Below are 26,580 nucleotides of genomic sequence, written 5' to 3' on the forward strand. Positions count from 1 at the left end.
TATTGATAAAACTATTTGCCAAGTCCCATTACTGGCCCTCGGGATGCCATCAGACTCAGCCTGGCCCCACGAATTGCAGTTAGTGTTGGAGTGGGGGGCGGGGGACAGTAAGCGTTTTGTAAAAACTAAATCTTCAAAGGAAATCACTACCCCAAAATCTATCTATGTTAGATGAGAGAGGAGGGAGAGTTAATTTACAACAGCCCACTAATTCCTTCTTCCTTAAAAAATAGTACTTTCGGGGTTGGGGATTTAGCTCAGTGGTAGAGCGCTTGCCTAGCATGCGCAAGGTCCTGGGTTCGGTCCCCAGCTCCGGGAAAAAAAAAAATAGCACTTTCAGGGGTTGGAGAGTTGGCTCAGCAGCTAAGTGTGCACACAGCTCTTGCAGAGGCCTGGGAAGTTCCTGTAATCCACATTAGGCAGCTCTCAGATGGCTGATAACTCCAGCTGCAAGGCGTCTGATGCTCTCTGCTGGCCTCTGTGGGAACTGCACTTGTGTGCACAAACCCAACACACACACACACACACACACACACACACACACACACACCACACACCACACACACGCACACACACACACACAATTAAAAATAATGATAAATTTTGAAAAGAAAAAAAGGATGTGATTTGAAAAGAAAAAAAAAGGATGTCATTTTAGAGATTCTACTCTGCTTTGAGGACAACGTATACATGTGGGATTTATTTCTTGGGTCTGAATGTGTCCTAACTCTTCAGAGGACCTTTGTCCTTGGAACACTCAGATCTCAGTGTGCCCTATTCCTGTGTACCGCTGTATTGTCGATAGCTGTGAATTTGACACTGACAGCCTGTTGCTAACCAAGCTAGGAGAGGAAAGAAATGCAGAGTTTCTGTTAATGGCCTCACCATCCAGGTGTCTAACCTGTGCTAAGGCTCTTAGCTATCCGGAGCAGTGAATCTCTAAGGTAAAAGGGTTGAACTCCTAACCCAGGCTTATCCCAGCTTCTAATTCCCCATTGTCCAAACTCACTGCTCTGCCATGAATGCCATGCTTTCAACATAGGAGACAAAGTTTTACAAAGAAACAGAGTTCTTGCTTTATGTGGTCAGCAGAGCTGTGTGAACTTATTATTGCCTGGGAAGAGTAAGCCAGCATCACTGTTGACTGGCCTGAACTACTTCAGTGGAAGGTTGTGAAAGAAGAGATGAGGAAGGGTGTTTTTCTCTCTCTCTCCTTGTTTGGGGAACATTTTACAATTGAATTATTTGTAGAGCCTGCCAATTCTATCAACTCTCCCAGTACTGTCCTCCTCATCAGACAAGATGGCCGCCATGAAAGCATTGCCCAGTGGTCTGTCTCCCAGGTGGATGTAGATTCTGTCAAGTTTAAAACTGCCACACTTGTACTTCATTTTCTTCTGTTTTTAATTAAGACCTTGAATGACTCAGAGATGGAGTTCGATTGACTTACAATACCATTCTCTTATACCTTTCCTTTCAGTTGAATTTCAAAATATTGATAATACTAATAGAAAGCTCACGTTAAGGAGGGGAATCGTTAGGATTTATTATCCAAACTGCAGGATTTTTGAGCGTCTAAAGAGGGATGGTTGTCAGTCCTAGGACTAGGATAACGGGCTCAAACAAGAATGACCCTAGCCCAGTAAGTCATAAGCCTTTCACCCATAACCCTGGCCAAGCATTTTACTGAGTTAGTTTAACTTGTTGAATTGTGATAACAATTCTATAAAAAACTGTTTTCTCAATTCCCGTTTGATACAGAAAGAAACAAAAAGTTGCCTAGGTACAGTGACTGGATACTAACACCTTAATCTCTCTCCGGGTCACTGGATTGTGAACCCTGACCTATCTCAGAGCAGGCTGAGGCTCTTTCCAATAAGCCCCTTTAAGTCTCTTGGTTTCTGCAGGTATGAGGGACACAGTCCTAATTAATCAGGGTTTGTTGAGGGAAGCAGATTTTTATCAAGCACGGTCATTTGTGAAACAGATCCTTAGAAGTTTGCCAGCCTCTAACATTAAAAAAAAAAAAAAGTCTAATGAACTCTTTCAGCCCGTGTATGTGGATATCTGATGGCACGATCGATCTCGGTCTCTTTTCTGGTTTTTAAACTAGTCCTTTGAAATTCTGGACAAAAAGGGTTAATGGAAACTCTCAGAGTAGAAGCCTTTCAAATTATATTGATAATCATCAGGGGAAAATGTGCTTTTATGTGTGCGTGTGTGTGTGTGTGTGTGTTTCATGGAATACACACACATACACACACACACACACACACACACATTTCTCCTCAGATATGCTGTATATGCAATGTGGTGGCTAAGGTGGGTAATTTGGTCCTTTTGCTGGCATCAAACCGTGCATTGATATTCAGAAGTCTGTCATATTTGTTCCGCCCCTCCCCCACTCTTTCCGCGTCCCCCACTCTGTTCTCTCAGAAGGAAACCACCCTTTATTTTGGACAACACGATCACACACACCATTGAGTCAACAATTTATAGCTTTTGAAAAATAGGGACTTTGTCCCCTCTTAGGTTCATTGTTTATCATAATCTCAAGTGAAAAGGCTAATTTACCCTTTCTATAGGAATATTTTAAGCTTGATTATCATAATATTACAGCCGCCTGAAAAGGTCTAAAAACGGGACATTGACCTTGAATGTTTTCTTCATTTAGCTCGTGGTGCTTAACATTCAGGAAAGAATGTAACTGCAGCTCATTTATTAATGTATAATTTCTCGATGTTAACTATGGCTCCGTCAATGCATGCCATGCAGCCTGCACAAAGCTTACAGGATGCCCTAACATGTATCTGATATTTTACGAGAGCGAGGGCCTTGGAAATACAATGTAACGAAAGTCAGTTTTCCCCCTGGACTGACTGTAGTTTATAATTTAATTTTTACTGACACTTCCCCGTGTATATTATTAGCCTGACAAAATGCAAGCAAAATAATCCTGAATTAATTAAACAGAAACCAAATTGCCTCTAGTAGTTTCTCTGTCTCTCCCTGGCTTTTTACACACACACACACACACACACACACACACACACACACACACACACACACACACGCCACTTGGAAAAAGAGTTCGGTGTGTTCTGGAAGTGAGACAATAGCTCCTTCCTCGGTGAATGTAGACTCTGTAATTTGGGGACGGGTTAGATAGATTTATGGGACAAGAGGTTTGTCAGAAGGCAAGGCTTTTATTAGTGCTTCTGTGGAAGCAACCACTTGCTACAGAAATGATTGCTTCTTGCCAATGGAGACGAGAATTTAAATATCTAAGTCTGTGCCCTGGAAATGAAAGGCAACACCAAGTGAGGTGTGGTGAATTGTGAGAGGTTCTGTAGCAGTGGAAAGCGGACTTGGATGTGAGTCTCTGCTCTCAGTGGGAAAGGTGCTAACTTAGGCAGGCACAAGAGAAGCTGGCTTCTGCAAGTGACAGAACGAGGGACAGTTAGATGAGGGGACCTGAAGAAGGCTCCTGAGGGCAGTACAGGGGGCCTGGCATCTGACTGTGTGCTTGTTACCTAACATGCTTTTCTGAAGATGTTTGTCATTGGTCTCCTTTGGGGTGTAAAGACAGTAGTCTCTGATAATCTTGGTTAGCGAGGTTTATGTGCTAGTATTCACTGTGCTGTGTACAATACGTCTAAGATAGTAGGAAAAGTATTTCTAACGGCCACTTTTCAAATGGCTAGGGACCTGAGGGGAGACGCTTTTGAATGGTAGGATACAAGGCAAACTGGAATTTTCAGTGCATTAGGCTGTTGGCTTTCAAATGTGTGACAAATGTCAGAAGTGCAGTGTGAAAAGGAAACTTTCAAACGCGCCAAAGACGATTTTAAGCAGTTCGATAGGTCTGTTCTATTGGTTCTCGTAGACAAAGTTGAAAACTAAAACCATCAGAAATACAAGAATGACGGAGACTAAATTCCTCCTCGTCTCTGTCCAACCCCCAAACACAGTGTTAGGATGTTTTAGGTCATGGTTTTGATGGAATATAGTCAAAATTCTGCCATATACAATTCACGGGAGTCTGGCTCTTTTCCCATGTAGACATTGCTTGATCCTGTTTCATTCAAAGAGAAATGAAACCTGTCCTCTGAAGGGTGCCTCTGCATTTGTTGAAGACATTCAGATATTCGTGACTGCATTGTCTAAGGAAGAAGAGATTGGAGTTCTTCAGAGACTGTAGACCCAATGCCCGAGAGACTGATAGTGCCTAATTTATTTATATTCTTTGTGCAACAGTCCTCAGGGGTCTTTTTGTTTGGCTCAATTTTTCCTGATTTGGGTGGACTCCTTGTGGTAAAATTGTAAAGCGTATACACAGACCAACAGTACGTATTTACCTAAGGCTTTTGTCTCTTTCCTCCCATCTCTGAGGTGTCTCTGTAGTTTTCCTGAGATTCTTGGGTGCTTAGTTCAGCCTTACAGGTGGCACGTTTATTATTAATAATTCTCTGTCCCTACCTCTTCTAAGACGAGAGAGCTCTGTGGCTGGGACAGGCTTCTGATGCTGTGAGCTGTGTGTTTGTATACATTCCTGGAAGCTTCTTTGCAAGTTTATTGCAAATGGGCATTATTTTAAATTGGCTGCACCGGGTTCAAGATTACAAGTAGCACCTTAGGGTCTTGGGCAGGGCATATACCACACATCACTTACCTAACACACATTACTGGCTCAGTGAGCATGTCGTTAGGGAAGGATCAGAAAAGAACGCCGTGCATGTCAGTGCATGTTTCTCAGTGGGCACAGAGGACAGACTGGTCCATGAGGCATGTGAGTCTAAGTATGTTTCCAAAATACATAGCAGAGAAATCAAATGTCCCCACGTAAGACAATTTTGGGAAATCAAAGATTACTTCTAGACCTTGTAGTGACTTTAAGACTCATTGGTGAATAATTGACTCCAAACCTTGTCTTTAAAGGGCCATTTCGAAGGAGTCACAATGAATGCTGTCACAGCGGCGTGATACAATGCGATTGAATATAGTATGGGGCACTGTACAAGTGCAGAGCAGAATACATTCTTTGGGGTATTAAGATGTGTCAAGTAGACAGAATGATTCTAAATTTTAAGTAAATATCCTGGGGGGAAAATAAGAAACTTCTGTTGGAATGTGAACATATACATACATATATATGTATATACATATTATAATAGGTATATAAATCTATTGGTTACTTTGAAATTTTTAACTTAGTAAAAAAAATCAGAGCAGTGTTTGAATGTTTAAAAGATGCTTTTCTTTGTAAAGCAGTTTACGCCTTTGTGTTTCTCCAATTGCATTTTAGAGAAAAAGAACATATTTCTTGCAAAACGTCTTTTTATTTATTTCTTCACTTGTAAACTGATTCCATGTCTCATTTTCGACTGAATAGGCAAGTCTTTTAATTTTTTTTTTTTAAACTGGGTGTCTGAAGAGTGCTTGGATTTTCTTCTCCATATCAAAGCTCTTTTAATTCAGTGCTCACAACCAAATTTACATCTTAATTGCAGAGTTCACATTTAACAATATAGGCAGCATAATGCTACTGGTAATTAAGCTTTTACTACCTGTTTTTATACAGTATTCTTAAGCACAGCCTTTTTCCCCCCTGTGTGAGCCTTGGTTCTAGAAACTTGTGTACATTTAAAACACACAGAGAAGGAATCAGATGCCTATCTTGGATTTAGCTAAATACAAGTTGGAGTGGGGGGGGGTGACAAAATCGTGCCTGTCATTTTATATTCTGAATTTTAATGTGGATGTTCTATTTTAGTGTTTTGTTCCTTAAAGACCTAGAAAATCTGAGAGGGCTGGGAGAGTTAAGTTCTGATGTGGTGAATTTAACACACACTGAATATCTGAGCTGTTTGAATTTGATCACAGAGGTTATCCTATTTCTACCCTGTAAGACTTCAGATGCAGGAGGTTGGTAAGCAAGACAGCTGAATTCTGTCAAAAGCCTAGGTCTTCCACTCCCCAGAAGGTAGCAGATAACGGCTAGAAATAGTTGCTATCTCTTTCAAATATGCATTTGGTTATATATATACATATATATATTTCTATAGTTTAAAATAGAACACAAAGATATTCTTATTATATGAGAATTAGAGGCAGCCCATACACTACTGTAAGAGGAAAAACATTGTTCTCTCTTACATTGTCTTTTATACTTTTGACTGAGTGGCCATAATTTTTGTACATTATTATCTGTCTGAAGCTGCTTCTTGTAGGCCAAGCTGTGGGGCAACATGCAAATATGATGAGTTAATTTTTTTAAAATAAGCCAGGTGTGCGGTGTGTAGGAGCTCATAACCCGTGCTTTACCTCAATGCTAAATATTTGGATAAAATCACATCTACATATAATTTTATTTACATTCACATATAGATACGAGTATAAATATCCACATAGATGAATATGTCTCCTGTACTGAAATAAGTACATGTTTCATCCTTTCGGCACACTGTTTCATGTTTTTGCCACAAAAACCAACCGTATATTGATTTTGTGCAAAGTACACTGATATTTAAGGTCCTTGTTGCCGCTCCCTGTCCCCGCCCTCGGTCAGTCTTCTCCTCAAACCTGGAAAGTGAAGTAGGCAGTGCAGCCTGAATTTGTTTACCTTTGTTTTGAAAGGCTGTGTGCCTCATATGTCAGAGAGAGAGAGAGAGAGAGAGAGAGAGAGAGAGAGAGAGAGAGAGAGAGAGAGAGGAGAGACTATTACCCACAGAATTTGCACAGGCCCTCTCTCCAACTGTATCGGTGCACTCTTTTCTTCTGTACTTCCGTGATGCTACCTTCCACCCCAGAGGGCTCGGCCAGTCAGTTCTTAGGCTGAAACCATGTCGAAGAAAGTCTTATTTTATTTTAAATGTTCTTTAGGTCAGGACACAACAAGGAAAGGTATTAGCAGAAGCCAAGGAGACAACAGAACACACGCAGCAATAATAAGAATAGTAAGAGTAAGTAAAAAGCAGCCGTCCCCGGTGGAGAACTCAACACACAGAGTAAGGCCAGATAAACTTCCTTCCCCACCTTCCACAGCAGAGTCCTTCGGTCAAATTTATCGAATTGGCCTGAGTTCTTTGCAAAAACAAAATAGGTCTGGGGTTAGAAAAACCAACCATAAATCTCTTCAGCGTAGAGTGAGTTAAGTTAGTTACGCTTGATATTTTCCCCTTTCTTTCTTTCATTTTTTTTTTTTTAAAGCTTCTCGGGGGTGGGGGTAGGAGTTAAAAGAATAATAAGGGGGAAGCTGCGGATCGCTGAGGCTTTTGCAGCCGGCTGCAGCTTTGCCCACCGTGCTCCGGGCAGGCGTTTGCCCTGCCTACCTGCAGGCTGCGGCTCGGGCGGCTCGCGTCGCCTCCCTCCTGATTGGGCAGCGGCCCCCCAATCAGAGGCGCTCCTGGGCCGGTGGGACTGCATATGTAAAGCCCTACTTCATATTAATAAGCTCCAATCGGGGCTTTAAGTCCTTGATTAGGAGAGAGTGTGCGAGCCTCGGTCCCAACTGGCCGTGCCTATGGGCTTGTCACCAGGAGAACGCGTGTGTTAATTGCACCGGGCTCTGTCAAGGAAACTTTGATTTATAGGTGGGGTACACAAATAATGGTTGCCGGGCGCACATGGATTCGGTAGAACTTTGCCTGCCTGAATCTTTTTCCCTGCACTACGAAGAAGAGTAGGTACCTTTTTTTTCTTTCCTTTGCAACTCGGCGTGGGGGTGCGTGTGTTCGGGAGAGTGGACCGGGCAGCGTGTGTGCACACGGATCAGCGTAGTGACCTGGGTGTTCGGTGCGTGTGGGTGCTTGATGGTGTCTGTCTGGTGCCTTTTGTGTGCAGGGTGATCTCCTAATTCAGTAAGTGGAGAATTGTTCTCCGACTCCAGTGTTACCTTTGAGGCAGCCCTGTGACTGTCACTAAAACAGCTGGGTGACAGTCACTTCTCTTTCAGGTGCTAAGAATAGGCGCTGGGCACCAATGCTCAGTGAACTGTTAAAATGCATCTTTTACCCAGATCCATTTTCCCTAGGAAAGATGTTTTAAAATACAATATTCAAAATGATTTATACTACTGAGTGCCTCTTATGTATTTGCAGTTTGACAGATATTTGAAACTCCCTGTCACCCTTTACCGTGCAGAGTTAGAGGCAAAATTGTACATTTATTAATTCTCCTTCAGAGAACAATTTAGCAACTAGCCCTGTGCTGCTTAGAGCCAGCGTAATGGTATTTGTGTGGTTAGCATTAACTCAGTACTTAACTGGCAAATCAGTCCATTAAGTAACATGAGATTTTCACACATTATAAATATTTAAAGGGGAGAAAACTGAAGAAGAAACAGTAGAGACTTTAAAAAATAATCTTCCCTTAAATAGACAATGTGCAGGTCCTGAGTTTGGTTGATCATGTTCATATATATATATATATATATATATATATATATATATCATTAAACCCAGTTCGCTGATATTTATGGATGACTTCTTGGATATTCTACATATTTAGCTCATTAAAGGTCCAGAGCAGAGCTAGGGAAAGCAAATTGGGTTTTTTTGTGTGTAAATGAGGAGATCATAAACTTAACTTCAACCTACCGTTAAGATAAAATATCCATGGACCACGGAAGCTGTCACTGATCTCTTTTGCTTTCCTGTTGAGTCAGTTAGATGGCTTTCACATTACAGTAATAGCAACTGCTATAATTTTTAAAAGAGCGCTCTTGGCAAACCCTTCTCCTGATAGACTGTGAAGAAAGCACAGAACTCTGAGCTGGGCCAGTGTGTTGGTGGTAAGAGTCCACTAGCTGTCCTCAGCAACTGCCCTTTGCATCGTGATCAAGGGAGGGACACGAGAAGCCGCTTGTAGTCTCTGGCTGCCTGTGTGTGTTTGAGTGTGCGTGTGAGTGAGTGTACGGCGCGCATACGCTCTCACAGGAAGAGACTAAGATCGGAAACACTGAGAGGCTGTCTTTGCATCCGTTCGAAACACTTGAGGGAGAGCCAGCCTTAAAATGCTCAAGAAAAAAAATGAAACACAAACAAAGGTAAGACTGCCCAGTCGAGCACAGTGCACCTGGGATGGGAGAATTATAAATGTTCTCATGTCTGTGAGAAAGCCTCAAGCTCACCCAGAGTCTGAACTTCGTCTCCCAAATAAATAAACAAAGCAAACTTTAAATATCTCTCCGAAGGCTTCATGGAAAAAGGAGTTTCCTTGAATTTAACTTCTTATACCTAATTTGAATAATTAGTTTAGATAAGCCTCTTAGAACAGATGTATTTAAATGAAACCAGGGCACATGCCCTTTGGCTTTGGCGCAAGATTCAAACTAGCTTTTCTCTCTTTCTTTCTTTCTTTCTTTCTTTCTTTCTTTCTTTCTTTCTTTCTTTCTTTCTTTCTTTTTGGCTCAATTAAAAGTCATCTTTTAAAAATCCAGATTTATTATGTGGGTGCAGTTGTGGTGGTTACGTGGTTCACTGGACAGACCGAAAGACCCAGGGCTGAGCAATGAATGCATCTGCCTCTCTGTCTCAATTAATAAACCGCAGAATTTATACATGCTATTAATATTCATAGTAATTGTGCCGGTTTCAACCCCATCACGTGTGTATACACAGAAATGAAACCTGAGTTATGCAATTTCCAAGGAAAATATTGGACCATCTCTGCTTGGGAGACTGTTAAAAAGATTCATGCAATTTATTGACCACCATTAAGAGAGCTTAAAATGTTAACCTTTAACTATGTAAGTACATACATTTTTTTTTTTAATTTTAGGAAAGGCGCCAGCACTTTCAAGAGCACAATGCTGTAACGCTTGTTTCGCACTGAATAGCAGTAATAGCTGATAACATAAATAGACGGAAATAATGTATCTGCTGGTTTTGACACATGTGTCTGTGTAATCATTCTAAATGAGTGCGCTCCTCTCACGAATCCCTTTCAACCTCTGATTAAAATGTAACATTGACTACAGGATTATAGAGCGGACTTAATTTTACTGACTGTTTTAACAGTTGTCACAGCTGTTGGAAGAAGGCAATTGAAACACTCCAGAACCGGCAGGGAGAGGAGGTGGCAGTCTAGGAAATATCAGCTTTGATCACTGAAATCCAGACAGTGAACATTGAACAGTTTCTTGTTTGAAGGATCCCTGCACAGAGCTATGTGCATTTTACTGTGTATGCGTCCCTCTGTCTGTTTTAGGGTGTTGATTTTTATTTTCCTCTCTGATTCGTGCATTCTTAGGAAGAGCTAACCTGAATTGAGATAGACTTCTCCCAAAGTAATACTATCATGGAGAAATATGAAGAATAAAAATAAGAAAGAATTCTGTATATAATCACAAAAGCCTAAATTATAATGGGTATGGTTACTTTTTTTTTTTTAAAGGAAAAATAGGAGCCTGCCCTAAGTTCCCTTAGATACAACAGGATTTGAGAGCCATCAAGAGGTACTCGAAGTTTATTTTTCTAAGGTAGAATACCCAAGCTCCAGACTTGGAACCCTACTTTCTGTCCTGATTCTTCTATATAAATCTGTTGCAAACACCTACAGCCTTAAAGGTAGGTGGTTGTAGGTGGGGTCTTCAGAAAATCTCTTGGTAAATCTCTGGAGATGACAGCCAGCAGCAATTAGTGTTCTCAGGCTGTAAGCTTGCCCACCACAAAACTGAACGGAACATTTCTGTTTTCTCAAGGAATTAAATAAGTATGGTGCATGCCCTAAATTACATATGTATATAGTATAAATTGTGTGTAAGTGTGTGTCTAAGTGATTTGTATTATGTAACTCGTAATTTATTTTTTTTCTTCTTCTTGAAGTAACAATTTTTTTCAAGTGTCCCTGAGTTAATGGAATACAGTGGGAGTGGGTGGTGACAGACACCTGGGCTCCCCCAGCCCTTTGTGTTAGCCTATGTGGGTCTACCTTGCACACGTTTGGCGGTGGATTTGACCATCTTTCCATCTTAGCAGAGGCAAGGGCGATAGATAGTAGGGGCTCGGTCTTCCCTACAGTGATGGCTTCTTAATGTGCTGTGGGTGTGCAGCTTTATTTACTGAACCTAGTGTGTTGCAGTGGTAATTAACCCATGTTATTAGCAAAGCCCTTGTGGACAGCCATTAATTCTCTTGCATGGGTGATCATTTTTCCAGCATTTTCCCCCCAATAAGATAGCGCTGTTCCTTTAAATATGTATGTATATATATGTATATACATATATATATGAATATGTGTATATATTCTACATTGATAGTCTTTGATATATTTCTTTAATTTAATCTGACCTGTAATGTATAGTGGCTACTTCTCGGAGAATGGCATCGAAATCCAGATTTTAAAACTGCTAACAGGGGAAAATAATTTTTTCTTGTTGTCATTTCCTCCTAAAGTTGAGACAGAGTGAAAGAGACAGGAATTTTAAGCTTAAAAGGAAATTAACGCAGGAAATCACTTTTAACTTCAAATAGTCCAGATCCTAGAATTTATGATCTTGAATGGCTTTGAGGTTTTCCTTTTTGATCAGATTTTTATTTAGTTAATAACAGTTTGGGCATTTTTGTAAAATATTGAGGCAGCAGAAAAATACTGCTGCTTCCTTGGTTGAGAAAAGATAAGGACCGTCTCATTAGCTGGGCCATACTTTTGCAATTAATTTTCCATACCTGGTGCTATTCATCAAAGGGGGCAGCTAACTTCTCTAGGGTTCTGTTTAACAATACTTTCATGATCCCTCCCTCCTGCCAGAATCACAGACAAAGAAGACATGGTTCTTTGGGAAGGTGGCACAGTGTCCAAATTGCAGGTCTGTGTCACTTGTGAAAAATTCCTCAACAGTGCTGCTAGCTTAGTGATTAAACAAACTATTTCTTTGTTTTGCTTGTCAGAGGATGTTCGGCAGGAAAGGTTGTCCTCCATATGATTTCAGAGACTGACTTACAGTGATGTTCTCCATCTGGTACTTTACATATAAGTGGTCATTCACAGCAGTGGTTTTAGTGAAGCCAATTAATAGCAAATAAACTTTCTAGATCAAGCAAGCATTTAGGGAGAAGATAAGAGTGTGTGAACACAGGAGAACTTTCAAGTCCCTGAGTCTGGTTCCCGAGCAAATTCACAGGAGAGAGAAACAATACCAGGTTGATATGCTGTGGCGAAGGCTAGCTCTGGCCGAGCCAGCTCTCTGGAGAAAATCTTTGATTATGTTGGGCCAGTTTGTTCAGTTTTTATCTCTTATACACCCACCGGTATTGTATTAAATTGTCATTGTCCTAAAACGCATGAGATAGAAATGAATTGCGCTTTTCTCTGCACCCTGACAGTGAAATATTTCATCTCTCTCCAGTCATATTCCCGTACGTTTGGTAGCACAGGGATGACACCAGACGTCTCTACGGCTCGACATTCTTGCTGCATTTTGCATGTCTTATCATTGATTTTTTTTTTCTTGTGGCCACGTCTACATGGATATAGATTATCGATGCTGTGTCTGATAAATAGATGCACATGTGGTCCTTCAGCATCGCAGCAGCTGCTAGGATGCATAGGATGCATAGGGGAATGTGTGTGTGTATATGTTTCACTGCATGTGGAATACGCACGTGTGTGGGGAGAGGGCTTTGTGAACAGTTTAGATATGTTGCTAATATTACCCAGAAGCTATTGCCTAATAAAGTCATTTTGCCAATTAAATTTGCCAGGCATGGTTTTAACCTGGAATTCATGTCTTGAGTATTTGTCAGGCCCAACTGGAAAAGGAATTGTCTTAGCTTGTTACACAGGGCAGGTGCACAGGTAACCTAGAATGCACATTTTATCTGATTTTAATTTTTTCAAAAATTATGTTCACTTATATATCCAGCATCTAGTAACCATAAATAATTTGTAAAATAGGAAATCAACTGCCGATGGTAAATGCATAATTTAATGGGCTGAGCCCGTATCCAGTAGGATATTTTGCAATAGCTCCTGGCTACATCTTTTCCTATATAATTGGCCTGACAAATATATGATAATAAAAGGCAGGGCAGCTCTCACGCAAATGTAAAAAAATGTGAATTTATGTTATTGCACTCACTAAATATGTCATTTGCTTTATTATTTTTTTTTCCTAAGAGGAAGTGGATAAAATTGATAGATATTTTGTACCTGTAAAATTCACTCTGGGTGTTAGTTAATTCAGCTTTATTCTCCGAGGTAAATTCTGAATTCTGTGGTTTTTACTTTCATAAATCTGAGTGTGCGTTGAAAGAGAACATCGATGCGATTGCTCTTTCTAATCTTCTAATTCGTGTTCTAATTTGTCTGCTCCTTTAAAGTGCTGGGTTTCTTCCCTGCCTTTATTTATTTGCATAACGCTTTATCAAATTCCTGCCCTGCCTTGTGTGTATGGAAAATTCCTGCTAACTGCTCCCTTACTGTAAGGCATCAGTCAGCCTTCACTCTCCGAGGTGGGGAGCGACGCCTTCTCCTCGAAGGGCCTACCTGGCCAATTTCTGTTTCAAGTTCACATCAGCCTCTCACTTTCTAGGGTCTCAGGAAGCCTCAGCTAATAAAATGGATCTCCGTTCTGACTTTCTCCAGCCACATCTTCCCTTCCCGATACTCCATACTGAGTGTCGGATGTTTCTTCCTCTCTGATTTTTGGACAACATCTTTAAAAGTGTTTTGCCAGTTATTAAATTGAAAGGATCTAGATTTTTTTTTCCCTCCCATCAAATGTGTGTGTGTATTGTACACATGGATTTCTGGTCTTGATTTCCAAAGGATATTTTCAAATTTTTGGAGAGAACTGGCATTAATATATATTTTAATTTCTTCAAGTGGTATTCATCCTAATTTGTGGCAAGGCCTCTGTATTCGGAAGCTAATTTGTTAAGGCAAATCAACAAAGGAAAGGTATAGATATTTTAAAATTAGATTTCCACTGGCCTTTTGAAATCTATTGCAACATACTGGCAAAGGTTTATATGTGCATTTAACTATAGATTTTAACATAGAGTACTGAACAAAACATTGGCTTTGACACATGAAATGTATCAAATATTAAAGTGTTGGAGAGCATCAGGACTTTGCTGAAGATTGGGGTCTGTACTAGCTAAAGAACCTAGACACAAATTTGTATTTTAATTGTATGAAGCAGTTTTCATCATATGCCCCTGTGCTTCTCCTGTGGCCTCCAGTGCAACCAAATTGCATGCAGAATTTACATCGCCGGGACTGAAGTGCATCTCACGTGTAATACACATTGGCAGCACGTACCTAGCCAAAGAAAACAAATTAATATTGGGCATGCTGAGGGCTGCCAGGCACATCACAGACGCGTCAATTTAACTTCGCCTCATCATCCACCTTCCCTGCAAACAGTTGGTCAGGATGGCACCGGATAGACGGAGGCAAGCAATAAATCCTCACAGAGATCAGAGATCGGGCGGGACAGGCGAGGGAGAGGAGAGCGAGCTGCTTGCTGACCTCTTATTTAAAACCAACCGTAGGGATTACATCCTAATGGGTGGTCATGAGTGTTGTTATCACTGAAGTTCATTCCGATTCTCCTAGCAGTTTGGGAGATGCAATGCCAAGGCATGCATCTCTGAGGTGATAAGCCTCCATCACATTTTATGAAACAATTCTTTTTTTTAAATCGTGGAGAATCCTCATGCTTCTGGGAAGGCCACTCTGAAAAGGAAACATCTCTTTTTTGGAGGGGGGTGGGAAGTTTACCTACATTTGTCTCCAAAAGCAAAGTAGACTTCCCTTTTTGCTTGCCTGGCCTGGTCAGTATGCAGTAAGTAGAGGCGTGCTGAATTTTACTCCCCCGCCCCCGCCTCCCTGCCCTAGGTCACAATGATCTCGGCAGATGATAAATTTCTTTTTCATCTGCTCCCCCAAATTTACTCATTTGTCTAATGGCTTTTGAGAATTTAAGCAAAGGCTTGCTCAGTGAATCCGTATTCCCTGTTCTCTGTAATATCTACAGTATGAATTAAAATAGTGTTTCCCACATCTACCTTCCAAGCTGTTCATATGCCACACTCAGAAGAGTTTCCTTAGCTCGAAAAAGAAAGAAAAAGCGTGTATGCAAAGTTAGTGCAAGCAGAAGATCTCGCGTGAGAAAACACTAGAGGTTCTCCTGCTCTCTTAAGAATCATTTAGTCGTGAGCTGTTCCCCAGACGTCCAAATTCTTATAGTACGTCTATGTCCCCCAGACCCAAAGATGGCTGCGAGCAATGGCATTTATTTTCCCCAAATGCAAACCCTTCAGAGGCCTTCTTCGGCAGATGGTCATTTGCCAAAACAGATGTGATAGTTTGAGAAGGATTGTTATACCCGGAATCAATCATGGTCAGGGTAAGAGACGAGAGCCCAGGTTTAATGGCAGCCAGGCCTCCTCCTAGGAGATGATTGTCTGTAGTGAATGCTGGTCCCCAGAAATAGTGGAGAGCTCCTCTATCCTGAGCCTTGACTGAGAGCTGCCTACATAGGCATGGGAGGCTGGAGTCACAGATGGGGGACCACTGTCCGCTGAAGGGTGCTGGGTTGCATGTTTTCCAACCCTTCCTACTGATCTGCACAGCTGAAAGGGGACACACGTGCTCAGAGTCTAGACCGTGTTGGGCTCTGGCCTCAGGTGGTAGCATGTGGCTGACCTCTGTTCTCTCCCAGCCAGTTGGACAGGGAAGGTGAGGCGTACACAGACATTTTAATGCACATAAGCTCTACCACGAGAACGTCTTGTGGCCCTGTTGGTCAAGAACCTTCACAGGTCGCTCATATTCTAGGACCGCCATTGTTGCATTTCGTGCCCCCAAAGTACTACCCGCTAAGAAGTCCTCCTTTCAGTTCCTATGGAACCACCTGGTAGGTGACCGTCCAGAGACGAAAGTGAAGGGCCAACAACCTGGGTGACATGTCTCCATACCTGTGTAGCAAATAGATTCAGTTGGTAAAGTCTGGAGAAATTAAAGCAAAACAAAACAAAACTAAGCCCAGGGTCAAAGTCCCACTGCAGTCGTATTTCTTTATTTTCTTACGTCTTTGTGGCAAACAAGACTTTAATGCACAGAGCATTCGTGAGGGTTTCAATGATTGGAAGTCCAGTCCTGAGCTGTGGTCCCCACAGGTGACAGTTTCTTTCTCTCTTCGGTTGCTGGGGTAAGTTCCTTGATGTCTGTTGCCTTCCTTTGCTTACCTTGGAGAGCTGCAGGCTCAGCCTCCAGGCGGGGAGTGTCTGGCCCTAAGTCCTGTTCTCTGAACACATCCTTCTCCATTCCCTAGAAACACACCCATTTAAAAGATTGGTTTCCTCCCCTCTGCCTCACTGAGGACTGTGCTCTTTGGTGAACGGGTGCTAACTTCCTCCTCCTGACCAAGGCAGCACCCTTCAGTCTCCCTTCCAGTCCCAGGGAGATTGCCCCCAACCTCCCGTTTGTTTTCCCTTTTGTTTCTGTTTGCAGAACATTCTACCTGAGTGCTTTTACGGTGTTTTCCTGATGGTTGTCAGTTCGGGATACTCAGCTGCTGACATTTTTGTTAAGTTAATGTCACAGCAGAAAAACCAAAGACAAACCCGGAATGTGGTCCTAGCGCCCGCCCGGTGGAAGATACAACTTCTGTTTGATTGTGTGTAAATACAGTTCGTTAGCTGGGGGTTTATCAGATAGCTTGGCAGAGAGAGAGAAGAGCAGTGCAGACTGTTTTCAGTAACCACGCTGGCTCATACTCCTGATAAGATTGAGAGAGCTTTTTACGAAGTGCTGATAGGTTTGAATAAGAAAGGACTAATCTCCTTCAGTGGCACCAGCTTATCAGAGTGGAGCAAAATGCCAACACTTTTACATTAGCGAAAGTAAATGTTTTAGACACCCCGGGCCCCTTTTTTTTTCCTATTTAAGTTAAATAAGGAGGGTGCTTTTGAGTGTGCACTAATGAATAGAAGGATTTATTACCTTCACTAAATTACACGGGGATATGTTGATAAAGGAACCCTGGGCATCAACAGCAGTGTCTTTGATAAGCAGGTACACGTACGCCCTCCATTCTCTGGAGAAATTAACATGCCAAACCGTCTCTAGCTCCATTAAACACCGTTTCTGATGTTCCAGGATTCAGTTATGTCCTGTGTCAATCGAGGCTCCTTGTTTTCTGAGCCCATGAGTGGCAGGCATTTGAAACTTTTGCTTATCAGACTTAGAAAATGTTTGCGTGCTGCAGTCTAGTTTCAGGAGCAGCGAGTGTCTGCTCTGTTGAACCTATTTAAAAAAAATACAGCAGTAAAAATTATGACTGGGGTGAGATTCATTCTAAATTTAGAATACTTTATTGCAAGGGTAGATGTTTTCCTGTAAATAAGAGTCCATTTTAAAGCACCCTTCCTCACGGAGGGGGAAAAGGATGCTGTTTTTTTTGTTTTTTGTTTTTTTTTTTTTCTTTTAATACAAACCATTAACTTTCCGAGTTGTGGCGCCTTCTCGTCTTTGTAGTCCGATGCCTCCAAATAATTTAGCGTATTCAGATTTGATAAATGGTAGTGCAAGATCAGAATGATTGATTTTGGATTACTATTGATTACTTTCAATGAGATCACCGTGACACCCTGGAATCAATAGTCTTCGATTAAGGGAGGCACCGCAGTTCCATCCACTCCCCCGGCAGTGGGGGACTGAGGGGCAGGCAGAGTGTTCACAAGCTGATAAACTGACAAACCGTCGTCCAGCTCTAAGCAGCCCTTTGTTCTTAAAATATATTTCATTGGAAAGTTCAGTTTCTTTTCTTTTCTTTTTTTTTGGAACTCAGGGCCTTTCTGTGGAAGAAAGGTCATCAGTTTAAGGATTATTAAATTTTAACTAAAAACAACTGGGCTCCATTTAGGTGTAAAAATCATTTAAGTACTTACTGCAGGCAACCTTCATGCTTTTGGGCTGTCGTTCAAAGGTTCCATTCTTTTATGAAGATGTCAATTGTAAACATAAAAATGCATGGCTGGGAATAGAATGGTTTTTAAGATTCAAAATGAAATAAAAATTCCTGCCTGAGGAAAGCGGTGTAATCAAAATAAGGTGGTCTTAGCTCTGCTCACGGGCGGCCATGCTCCCGGAGCAGCCCTGCAAGGTGGCAGCGGGTACCTTGATCAAGCGCAGCTGCTAGATTTCTTCCCCTCCTCATCTGAGGACGTGCACGGCGCCTCCAACGCCACACGTAGCATGCTAAATAGCGTTTGATCTGGCAGCCAGCAGCACTGACAGTCCCTTGGAATCTTTCTGTCGCAAGCAAACTTACAAAGTCACGAGCGGGGAAAGTCCAAGTTTCCCTGCTTTCGGTGAAGTTGCTCAAGGAGATTGTTCTGCCACCGTCTGCTGGTGTGTGGTCTGAGCAAAGGCTGTGCAGCCCTGGCACTGTGGTCCTGGGTGGCTACGCCAAGGATGACTGTGCTAGCCATCCGCTCCCTTGGGCTCTGAGTGAAAGCTCTTCTGTAGCCTGTCTGCTAGTGAGCTTCCTAACTACTAGGCCTGTGCACCCAAGTCTTGAGTCTCTTGCCGGCCTTTTGTTTTGTCCCGTTTTCTTTTGTGAATGATGCCATGGATGGCACCTCAGGCTAAGCACGGGCTATCAAGGACTCTATTGCTAAGCTGTCCTCCCACCCTCACCAGTCCAGCCTCAACTTTTAACTCGGTAAGTACTATAATTTCCATAGAAAACCTAAAAAAAAAAAAAAAAAAAAAAAAAAAAAAAAAAAAAAAAAAAAAAAAAAAAAAACCTTGAAAAATTAAAAAAAAAAAAAAAAAAGTCAACTCGGAGGTCAAGTTTTACATTGTGAAATTACCTGTAAAAAAACATTAGAGTGTTTTTAATTTCTCACGGAAATAATATAGTTGGATTCTAATTTTATTAGGTTGGACCGTATGAAGTTGCTGTTCTGTAGGTCAAAGAAACAAAATGGTCAAATGTCAGCAATTCCGTGTGATCTAGCCCAATAATTGAATTTCTCTCTATGCTGTTCATTTTCCATAATCAAACTGGAAATGACAACTGGTCCTTAGTCTCTGATGGGCTGCAGCAGAATATGGGAGAGGCGTGAATTCTGTCTTTGACTCTCATAAGCGTACTGTAATAGCCTTTGAGCACCTGCAAATCTGCACTCCGTATCATTAGAGAGTGCCCACGTGCCTGTACCCAGTGCCCAGGGTGTCTGTCCACTGCCTGTACACGGTGCCCAGGGTGTCTGTCCACTGCATGTACCCAGTGCCTAGGGTGTCTGTCCACTGCCTGTCCCAAGGGAGCAAGGCTGGGGAACCTGTGCAAAGTCTCCATCCGATAAAGACCCTTCTCGCACCCATTTCCCTCTCCCCTGCCCCTCATACTCAGAGCATCAGACAGAAATGACTTCCTACAAGAACAGAGTATGAGTGGTTTCAGAGGAAATTGAGGGAGATTACCAGCGCCCGTGACGCTTCCCCCTCACAAGCTCTGACAGCCCTAGGATGAGGCTCCTCAGGCCAATGCTGAGGCGGGCGATGCTTTAATGGTCAATTCGAACAGAGATGTTCTAAAGTGACCCCATAGTTGCGGGGCACCTGTCAGGGCTGCCCTGCCCTGGTCAGCAGGAGCTCTCTGCACCCACCTATGGGCAGCGGTTGGCTCTGCAGGAACAAAGGGCTTTGAGGCCACCACTGAACCTGTGCAGGACAAACTGCCTCTTGACTTCAGGTCACATCTGGACTGCATGAATTTCTGTGCATTCAGGTGAGTCCACAACCACTCATTCCTCATTCCAAAACAAGGGCAGACATGGCTTCCTGGATCTTTTTTGAGGGGACTGGGGAGGGGGGTGACTGCCTTTGCCTGGTCAGTCTCGGAGTATCCCTTCAGTCCTGTTCTCCCCCGTGTATGACATGCATTTATTTTACTGTTGCTACTGAAAAAAAAAATCTTTGCTTCTGGACCCCTTGCAGCACTGGGATCATAGCCATGTCGGGGGAGAACATCCTTAGTTCACACTTGTCTTTGCCCTGGCCACACTGTGAGTACCAGTGTCAGCCTGGTGTCTATACTTTCTGCATTCATTTGGATAGAAAAATCCTTTGACTGCGGCCGAGATCACTTCACTCGTGCTAAAGACACAGAGCAGCGGGCGATGACGTAAGATAAGTTTGTTACGCCCGACTAGAGTGCCTCCCCTACACTGCCCAGCCACAAACACTAACTATATTTATATCACTTTGACCCAAAGAGATCAAAGGCTCGAGAAAATGAATAGCCGAATAGATTTCACTCTTCCTATGGAAAAAGACCATTGTATTTTACTTTATTATTTTGTGTGTGGGTAGGAAACTGAAGATAATTTGCAACAGTGGACGGTTTATGTAGGACCCGTCCCTGAGGCTCCCCTGCCGCCCCCCAGTCCTGGATGGATGGCAGCTTTTGTCCAACTTTCCCGTGAGCAGGTCTGAGTGGATCCCTCCCAAGCAGCATGAACCACAGCCCAGCAGCAGGCTGCCAGTCACCAGCAGGTGTGAACAACATAAAGCAGGATTAACACTGAACCAGAGTGTGTACTAAAAACAGAACCCCAGCCCTGCTTCGAGAAGGACATGCAGAAATGGAAGACACAAGCCACACTGGGCCATACTCCTTGTTTAGCAAACATTGCTCAGTGAACTATGTAGACGGCTCTGTTTAGGGCAGAAAGAGCAAGCAAGGCACACGTGTTCCCTCTTGAATTTTCTCTTTTCACGTCATAGTTTCAAAACTTAGTGAGCAAACCTTTTAGGGCTGTTTTGGAGGAGTTTAAAAAATAAGCGAAAAGCCTAGGTAGAGTGGTTGGAGGTTAATGTGACAGAGACACCGTCTCTACTTCCAAACTCAGTGCTGATGGGCAGACTTGGCCTGGCCTTCCCCATCTCTGAAAAGTCCCACTGATTGATTATTCTGCTATTTTTATGTTTGATTGGATTACTTGACTGGTAATTTTGCCAAGGCTAATACACTGCACATAAATAAAGTTACCAAATAGTAGAGTCTTCACTCTTATAATCATTACAACAGCAGCAGCACAGCTTAGGAGTAAGAAAGCTGCCGAAAAGAACAATTGTTAATATAAAATTTACATATCCGTTTCTTCTTGGGGTCGGAACCAATTCATATTTCAAAACCTTGGCACCGGGTCCCATTCCGTTTGGCATACGAAATGAGGAACCAGTGGCTATTAGCTGGGGACATGATGTTGTGTGTACACACGCATACACTGTGCACATGGACACACACAAACCTTTAACATGCACGAGTACAGATTTTCCTGCGTGTTGGTGTTGTTACGGTGACTTCTAAGACTAAGATATTTATAGAACCGTGTTGTTCAAGACTGTCCCATACACTTATCTAAAATGCTTTTCAAATCAGAATTTTGACAGCCAAGTCTCTCTTGCCCCATCCCATGCTCAGTGGCCCCGCTATTCTTGTGTCTGTGGTTTAAAATATAATCTTTTGCCATTTTTCTGCCTTTCTCTCTTTTTTTTTTAACTCTTTAAGATTTAAAATAGTAGAATCCCCCCACCCGTCCGCACACTGTTTGTCACTAATTTTACTATAAAAGTCACATTGCCTGGCAGTTGGGGTGCCTACTACACATATAATTTCCAAGTCTTTGTGCGCTCTGTAAACTCAGAAGCATACATTTATTTATTTTGAGGCAGGATTGTGTCATGTCACCTGACTGACGTGGAGCTCCCTGTGTGGGCTAGGCAGGCCTTGAACCCACAGGTATCTACTTGCCTCTGCTCCAGTGCTGAGATCAAGGGTGTGCCCTACCACCGGTTTAAAGATTACGCTTCACTTGCCAAGTCATCCTATGGCCTAGCTAGCTTGCAGTGGTTTGCCCCCCAACGTTTCTTTCCCCCAGGAATACCCTGGCTCTTCTGTTTAAATACCCCCGTTAGAAATGTGAACTAGTTAAAGGGCTCATAACTTAATGAGAGCTAATGAAATTGGGTTTAGGGAGACAGCCGTTTAAAATCAGTTTTTGACGTGTGTTCTTTGTAACCAACTGTCTGGTAGCAAATACCCAGCCTCAGTAAGTACTCGTGTTGCCCCAGAAAAGGTTGTTCATGTTTGTTTGCAATTTTTTTAAAGACAGTTTTAGTGTCCTGTTTTGAGAAGCTACCGAGTGTGTACAGGCACAGGCCTAGCTCTGGGGATCCTGAAGTAAGGATGAAAATACAAAATGATCACGGGCGAACTTAACACACTTTAAAGTGTGATGCTTTGTTCTCGGTCTGGCCTTAATAGAAGTCAGTTAATCTTGAGATAGATACCCTCTCAGCTGGACCTTCATCCAGCGTTTCTACACGATGCCCTTTAGTCTTCCCAGGGCCAGGATCTCAATTTGCCTGAGGACTCATTCAAAGCCACCCCCCCTTCCTAGGTGCCCCTCCCCCTTTGCAGCACCCCTCCCCCTTTGCAGCACCCCTTCCCCTTTGCAGCACCCCTCCCCCTTTGCAGCACCCCTCCCCTCCCCCTTTGCAGCACCCCTCCCCCTTTGCAGTCACTGCTCAGCAGATGCACTTTATTTCGGCGTTTTATGTATTTATTTTTTGAAGATGCAGCTTGCTTTGCCTCAGGTCATTAAAATTATCGTCTTCCACATCTTTAGATGTTTCCAATGAGATGATTAGTGACATTAGGCAATAAGATTTATACTGGCATCGCAGACGTTTACAGAAGGGTCAAATCGTAGTACCACGGAGCCACTGCCAGTCAGAATGTGCCAGAAACATCTCGGGAGAGTTTTTGTCAAGTGTTTATGCTCAATTAAAATTTATACTCCGTGCTACTGAGCGCCTGCCTGTTACCAGCTTAGTGTCAGCACGGCCAGCCTCCTTTTGCGATGGTAGGGAACCCAGTGTTTCGTGTGTAACAGCACCATAGGATGGCGAACTTTAAGGGGAGATGCTAGTGTTTTCAGAAAAGACACGAGAAAAATGAGCCAATATTTTCTACACCACCACGTAGCCATACAACACGGCTTCAGTGTCTTCTTCGTTGACGAGAGGCACAGTTTGCCTTTGTGTAGGTTCGTGCCCAAGAGCCTCCTGTACGTCTCTCCTTCCTTCGTGCTTCTTGCAAAAATTTGTGAAAATGAGAGTCTTCTCCACCATCTCCCGGACTTCACCCTGCCGCTCCACCAGAATCCTTTTCACTTCTTAAAGCTGAGATGGAATATTTCAGATGGGTGGTGTCCGTCTTTGTGCACACCGATTGGACGTAGCCCTAAAACCTTCCCTGTATGTGTACAAGAAGAAAAAAAATCATAAAAACAGAATAACCCACTAACAAAGCAACAGTATAAAAGAATCGGGGCTTGCTGGGACGGGGTGTCGTGATGGAAGGGAGACGATAATTTATGATTCTCCTGGTAGGGATGGAAAGGATTTACCCATGCCCCACTTCTCCCCCACCCCCAAGGTGCTCTGCGGTGCTCAGCTTCAGATGATGATAATGTACCTGGAAGGAAGAGGCAGCCTATGCCCAGGCAGGCAGCATCAGACAGGGCGCCTTGCCATCTGGCCCACCTGCTGCATGCATGAGTCCATCTGGTGACTGCAGTAGCTCATTGTAGGCCTCTTCTGAGGAACACTGGGGCTGAAAAGCAGGCAGTGTGAATTATTTAAGTAGCTGGTATAAATAAATACAGGGGAAGGGGAGAAGAATAACAGGGCAAGGAAACCAAGAGGCCCTGCTCCCTCCCTGCCTTTGTCTGTGGTTCTGGAATGTTCTGACTCGGGAGAACATCCATTTGCATGTAGGTTTGGGTGTGTAGATCACCGTGTAGATTGCAGGTGGAGGAGGAGATTTATCTAGGTTTAGATAAAACTCTGACTGCTTTGCACTTAAGATGGAGAATCTGAAAGAGTTCAGCATCAGAGCTGATGACGGGGGAAGTGTATTTCAGGCATCCATTCACAGAGGTAAAGCAACGGTCTGTCCTTTTAGGAACAGATGGGTCTTTTTGGGGTGGGGGATGGGGACGAGTGTTTGACCTTTTTATTATAATCTATAGTATTTGGGCTTTTCCTGCCAGATCGAAAAAACGAGGGAAAATCGTGTTAATTTGATTTATGTGAGTGGCCAACGGAAACTAAATTTTAGCTAGGTCCAGTTCCTTTTACCGATTGGATGTGTGCCTTAGTAGGGGTTGAGGAGGGAGTAAAAGTCACCCGACAGAAACCTGAGCCTAGCTCTGACTCCTGTGTCTAGATTAAACAGCTGGGTGCGCAGTCATTCTAAGCACCGTGATTAACGCAGAAGAGAAATACTGAGATTGCGAGGCAGACTTGGTGAGTTCCTCACACTCCAGTGGGATAGGGGAGCAGAGAGGCGCCTGAGCAGAGCGGGGTTTGAGGATTTTGTGGGCATCGTTTTACAGGTGACAAAGTCATTTTCAGAGGTCCTGATTATCCTAGAGCCTAGGATGAGGTGGTTTGTACAAAAGGGATGTAAGTTATACCTGAGACGTAACGGGTATGTTGGGGGTTGTAGTATCCAGAAACCACTCCTGGGGTCTTTCCTCGGAGTTAGGCCATGGCATTGTTAGAAAGTGAGGGTGGAGACTTTGTAATTAAATTAATATCTTTTCCCCCCTCTTATTTTGACATTATTAAGTGGGTAATACTGATAAAGAATACTCTCTGTAGTACCTAATGTATTCATTTTTTAGTCGATATACCTATAATAAATCCATGAGAAAGTAGCAGTCTTGTTAGTGTCTCCCCTGCACAAACATGCCCAGCATGATATGAACGTGGGAGAGTACGGGAGACATCAACAAGTCCATACATTCCAGGACAGACATCATAGTACCCCATTCTCCATTCAGTTGCAAAGTGAACTTACTTGAGCTTTTCTCCACCTGGGGAAGCCCCAAGTTATTATCTGAACAGAAGCAGTTTTTCTATCTACAGCCAAATAGGCACAGAAATAAATAACATAGTTAATTCTAAAAGCCACCAGTGGCCTCCTTCATTTTCAGAAGGTGTTTAATGGTGGCTTCTTACAGTCAGCTCTTCCTCAGATATGCTTGGGACCTCCTCTTCCTGTCTGCTTTCGAGGCTCCAAGTGAGATACTTGTCTTCAGCCAAGTAACTCAGGCAATCTGAGTCATCAGTCCACCTAGTCCACCTAGTCCACTCAGGCCTCATACTTCCTGTCGTGATGTTCCTGCTCTCTCTTTGCCCATCTTCTGTGCTCTGCCTCTGTGAGAAGGAATCCCTCCCCTCTCCACCCTCCATCTCCCTAGAGTTTGTAACAGATGCCTCTGACTGTCCTGATCTCATTTTTTCCCTGGGACACTTTTTCTTCCTGAGATGCCGGAGAAAGAAATGTCCCAGTAGGTAGAGGGTGGGGCTGACTGATGGGCTTGGCTCAGTGTCCAGACCATGCCAGTGGTAGACCTTGACTGGGACGGAAGGTGTTGACTCGGTGCTCCCATGGCAGTTTCAGGGAGCACCACAGATAGTTCAAGGCTCCTCACCCACACAAGGCTGGTTCTTAAACTGTCGCCCCTACTCTTGTACACTTGGGCCTTCCCTTATTCCTATAATTGCTCTGTATTCCCTGAGACTTGCTGAACTGATTTAAAGGTTTTACCTTTTCCATTGGAGACACAGGCTTCTAGATGCCCGCTCTCTTCATCATGTGACACAGGGTGCTCAGTGGTTAGGGTAGGGTAGCTGACAGGGTGATTTTACCTGGTCAGGCTTGCTTGGGTCAGTGGTGCCTTGGAAATGTCATACTTCCTGCTATTTTAAGGTCATCTGGGGCATATGTCTTTCAACAACAAGGGGAGTCTAACATGCATGCATGCCTATGGAATACCTAGGGGGCACCTCACCAGTGAGCACCGTCAGCCCTCTGTGCATCCCGTGAGCACCTCGGCCATCATTTTGCAGTCTTTCTCCCCTTGAATCGAATGGGAGTCAAGATCATAATCTGGGTGCGGGTTTCATTTTTATTTGATTGTGGTGTTCGTGGGGGATGTTATTTAGAAGCACAAGTATCATCTTTTAGAGAAAGCCACGCACCCAAGTGTTGCTCGGAATTCTAAGAGAAATATTATCATTTCTCAGGGAGACACCTAGCAGGCTGTTAATTATTGTTGTGACTTACTTCTGCGGAATGCTGACTTTGTAATTATGGAGTAAATTGGTAAGTCTTTCTGATATTTTGAAAACTAAGATGAAGAAAGAGAATGAATGCTAATAAAAGAGTCTGCGTAACACACCGCAGACCTCCAAAGTAAACTCCCTGTAGTGCTTCCTCCTGGAACCCGCCATTGACTGTCCAGATAGATCCGCTGCACTTGCTGGTGAGCTAGTGGCTTTGAATACAGGATCCCTAACAGTTACAGAGTTATTAATCATATGGATAAGAAGCAAACAGCCACCGCGGTGGTGCTTAATAGCTCCCCATAAAGGACTTCATTACCCCACTCACAGGGAAGAAGAGGGGTGTTGCAATGAATCATGGGAATTTTTATGGCTGTGTAAGTAGGGAGGTGAGGTGACCATGTGGGGTTTCCCAAA

General features: G+C 43.1%; 1 protein-coding gene across 3 annotated transcripts in view; it reads left to right on the plus strand.

Annotated features, from left to right (window-relative positions):
- The window catches only part of Esrrg (estrogen related receptor gamma), a 425,933-nt gene that overhangs the window by 200,540 nt on the left and 198,813 nt on the right, over positions 1 to 26,580 (plus strand). The window contains exon 1 of one of the 3 annotated variants that reach the window (XM_032915687.1): positions 7,455 to 7,681. The exons of the other annotated variants lie outside the window; for them this stretch is intronic. Coding sequence (XP_032771578.1) covers positions 7,626 to 7,681 — 56 coding nt within the window. The 5' untranslated portion in view covers positions 7,455 to 7,625. Of the gene's footprint in view, positions 1 to 7,454; positions 7,682 to 26,580 lie in introns of those variants that run through there. 3 annotated transcript variants of the gene reach the window in all.

The sequence above is a fragment of the Rattus rattus genome, chromosome 10, assembly GCF_011064425.1.
Source record: "Rattus rattus isolate New Zealand chromosome 10, Rrattus_CSIRO_v1, whole genome shotgun sequence".
Taxonomy (NCBI): domain Eukaryota; kingdom Metazoa; phylum Chordata; class Mammalia; order Rodentia; family Muridae; genus Rattus; species Rattus rattus.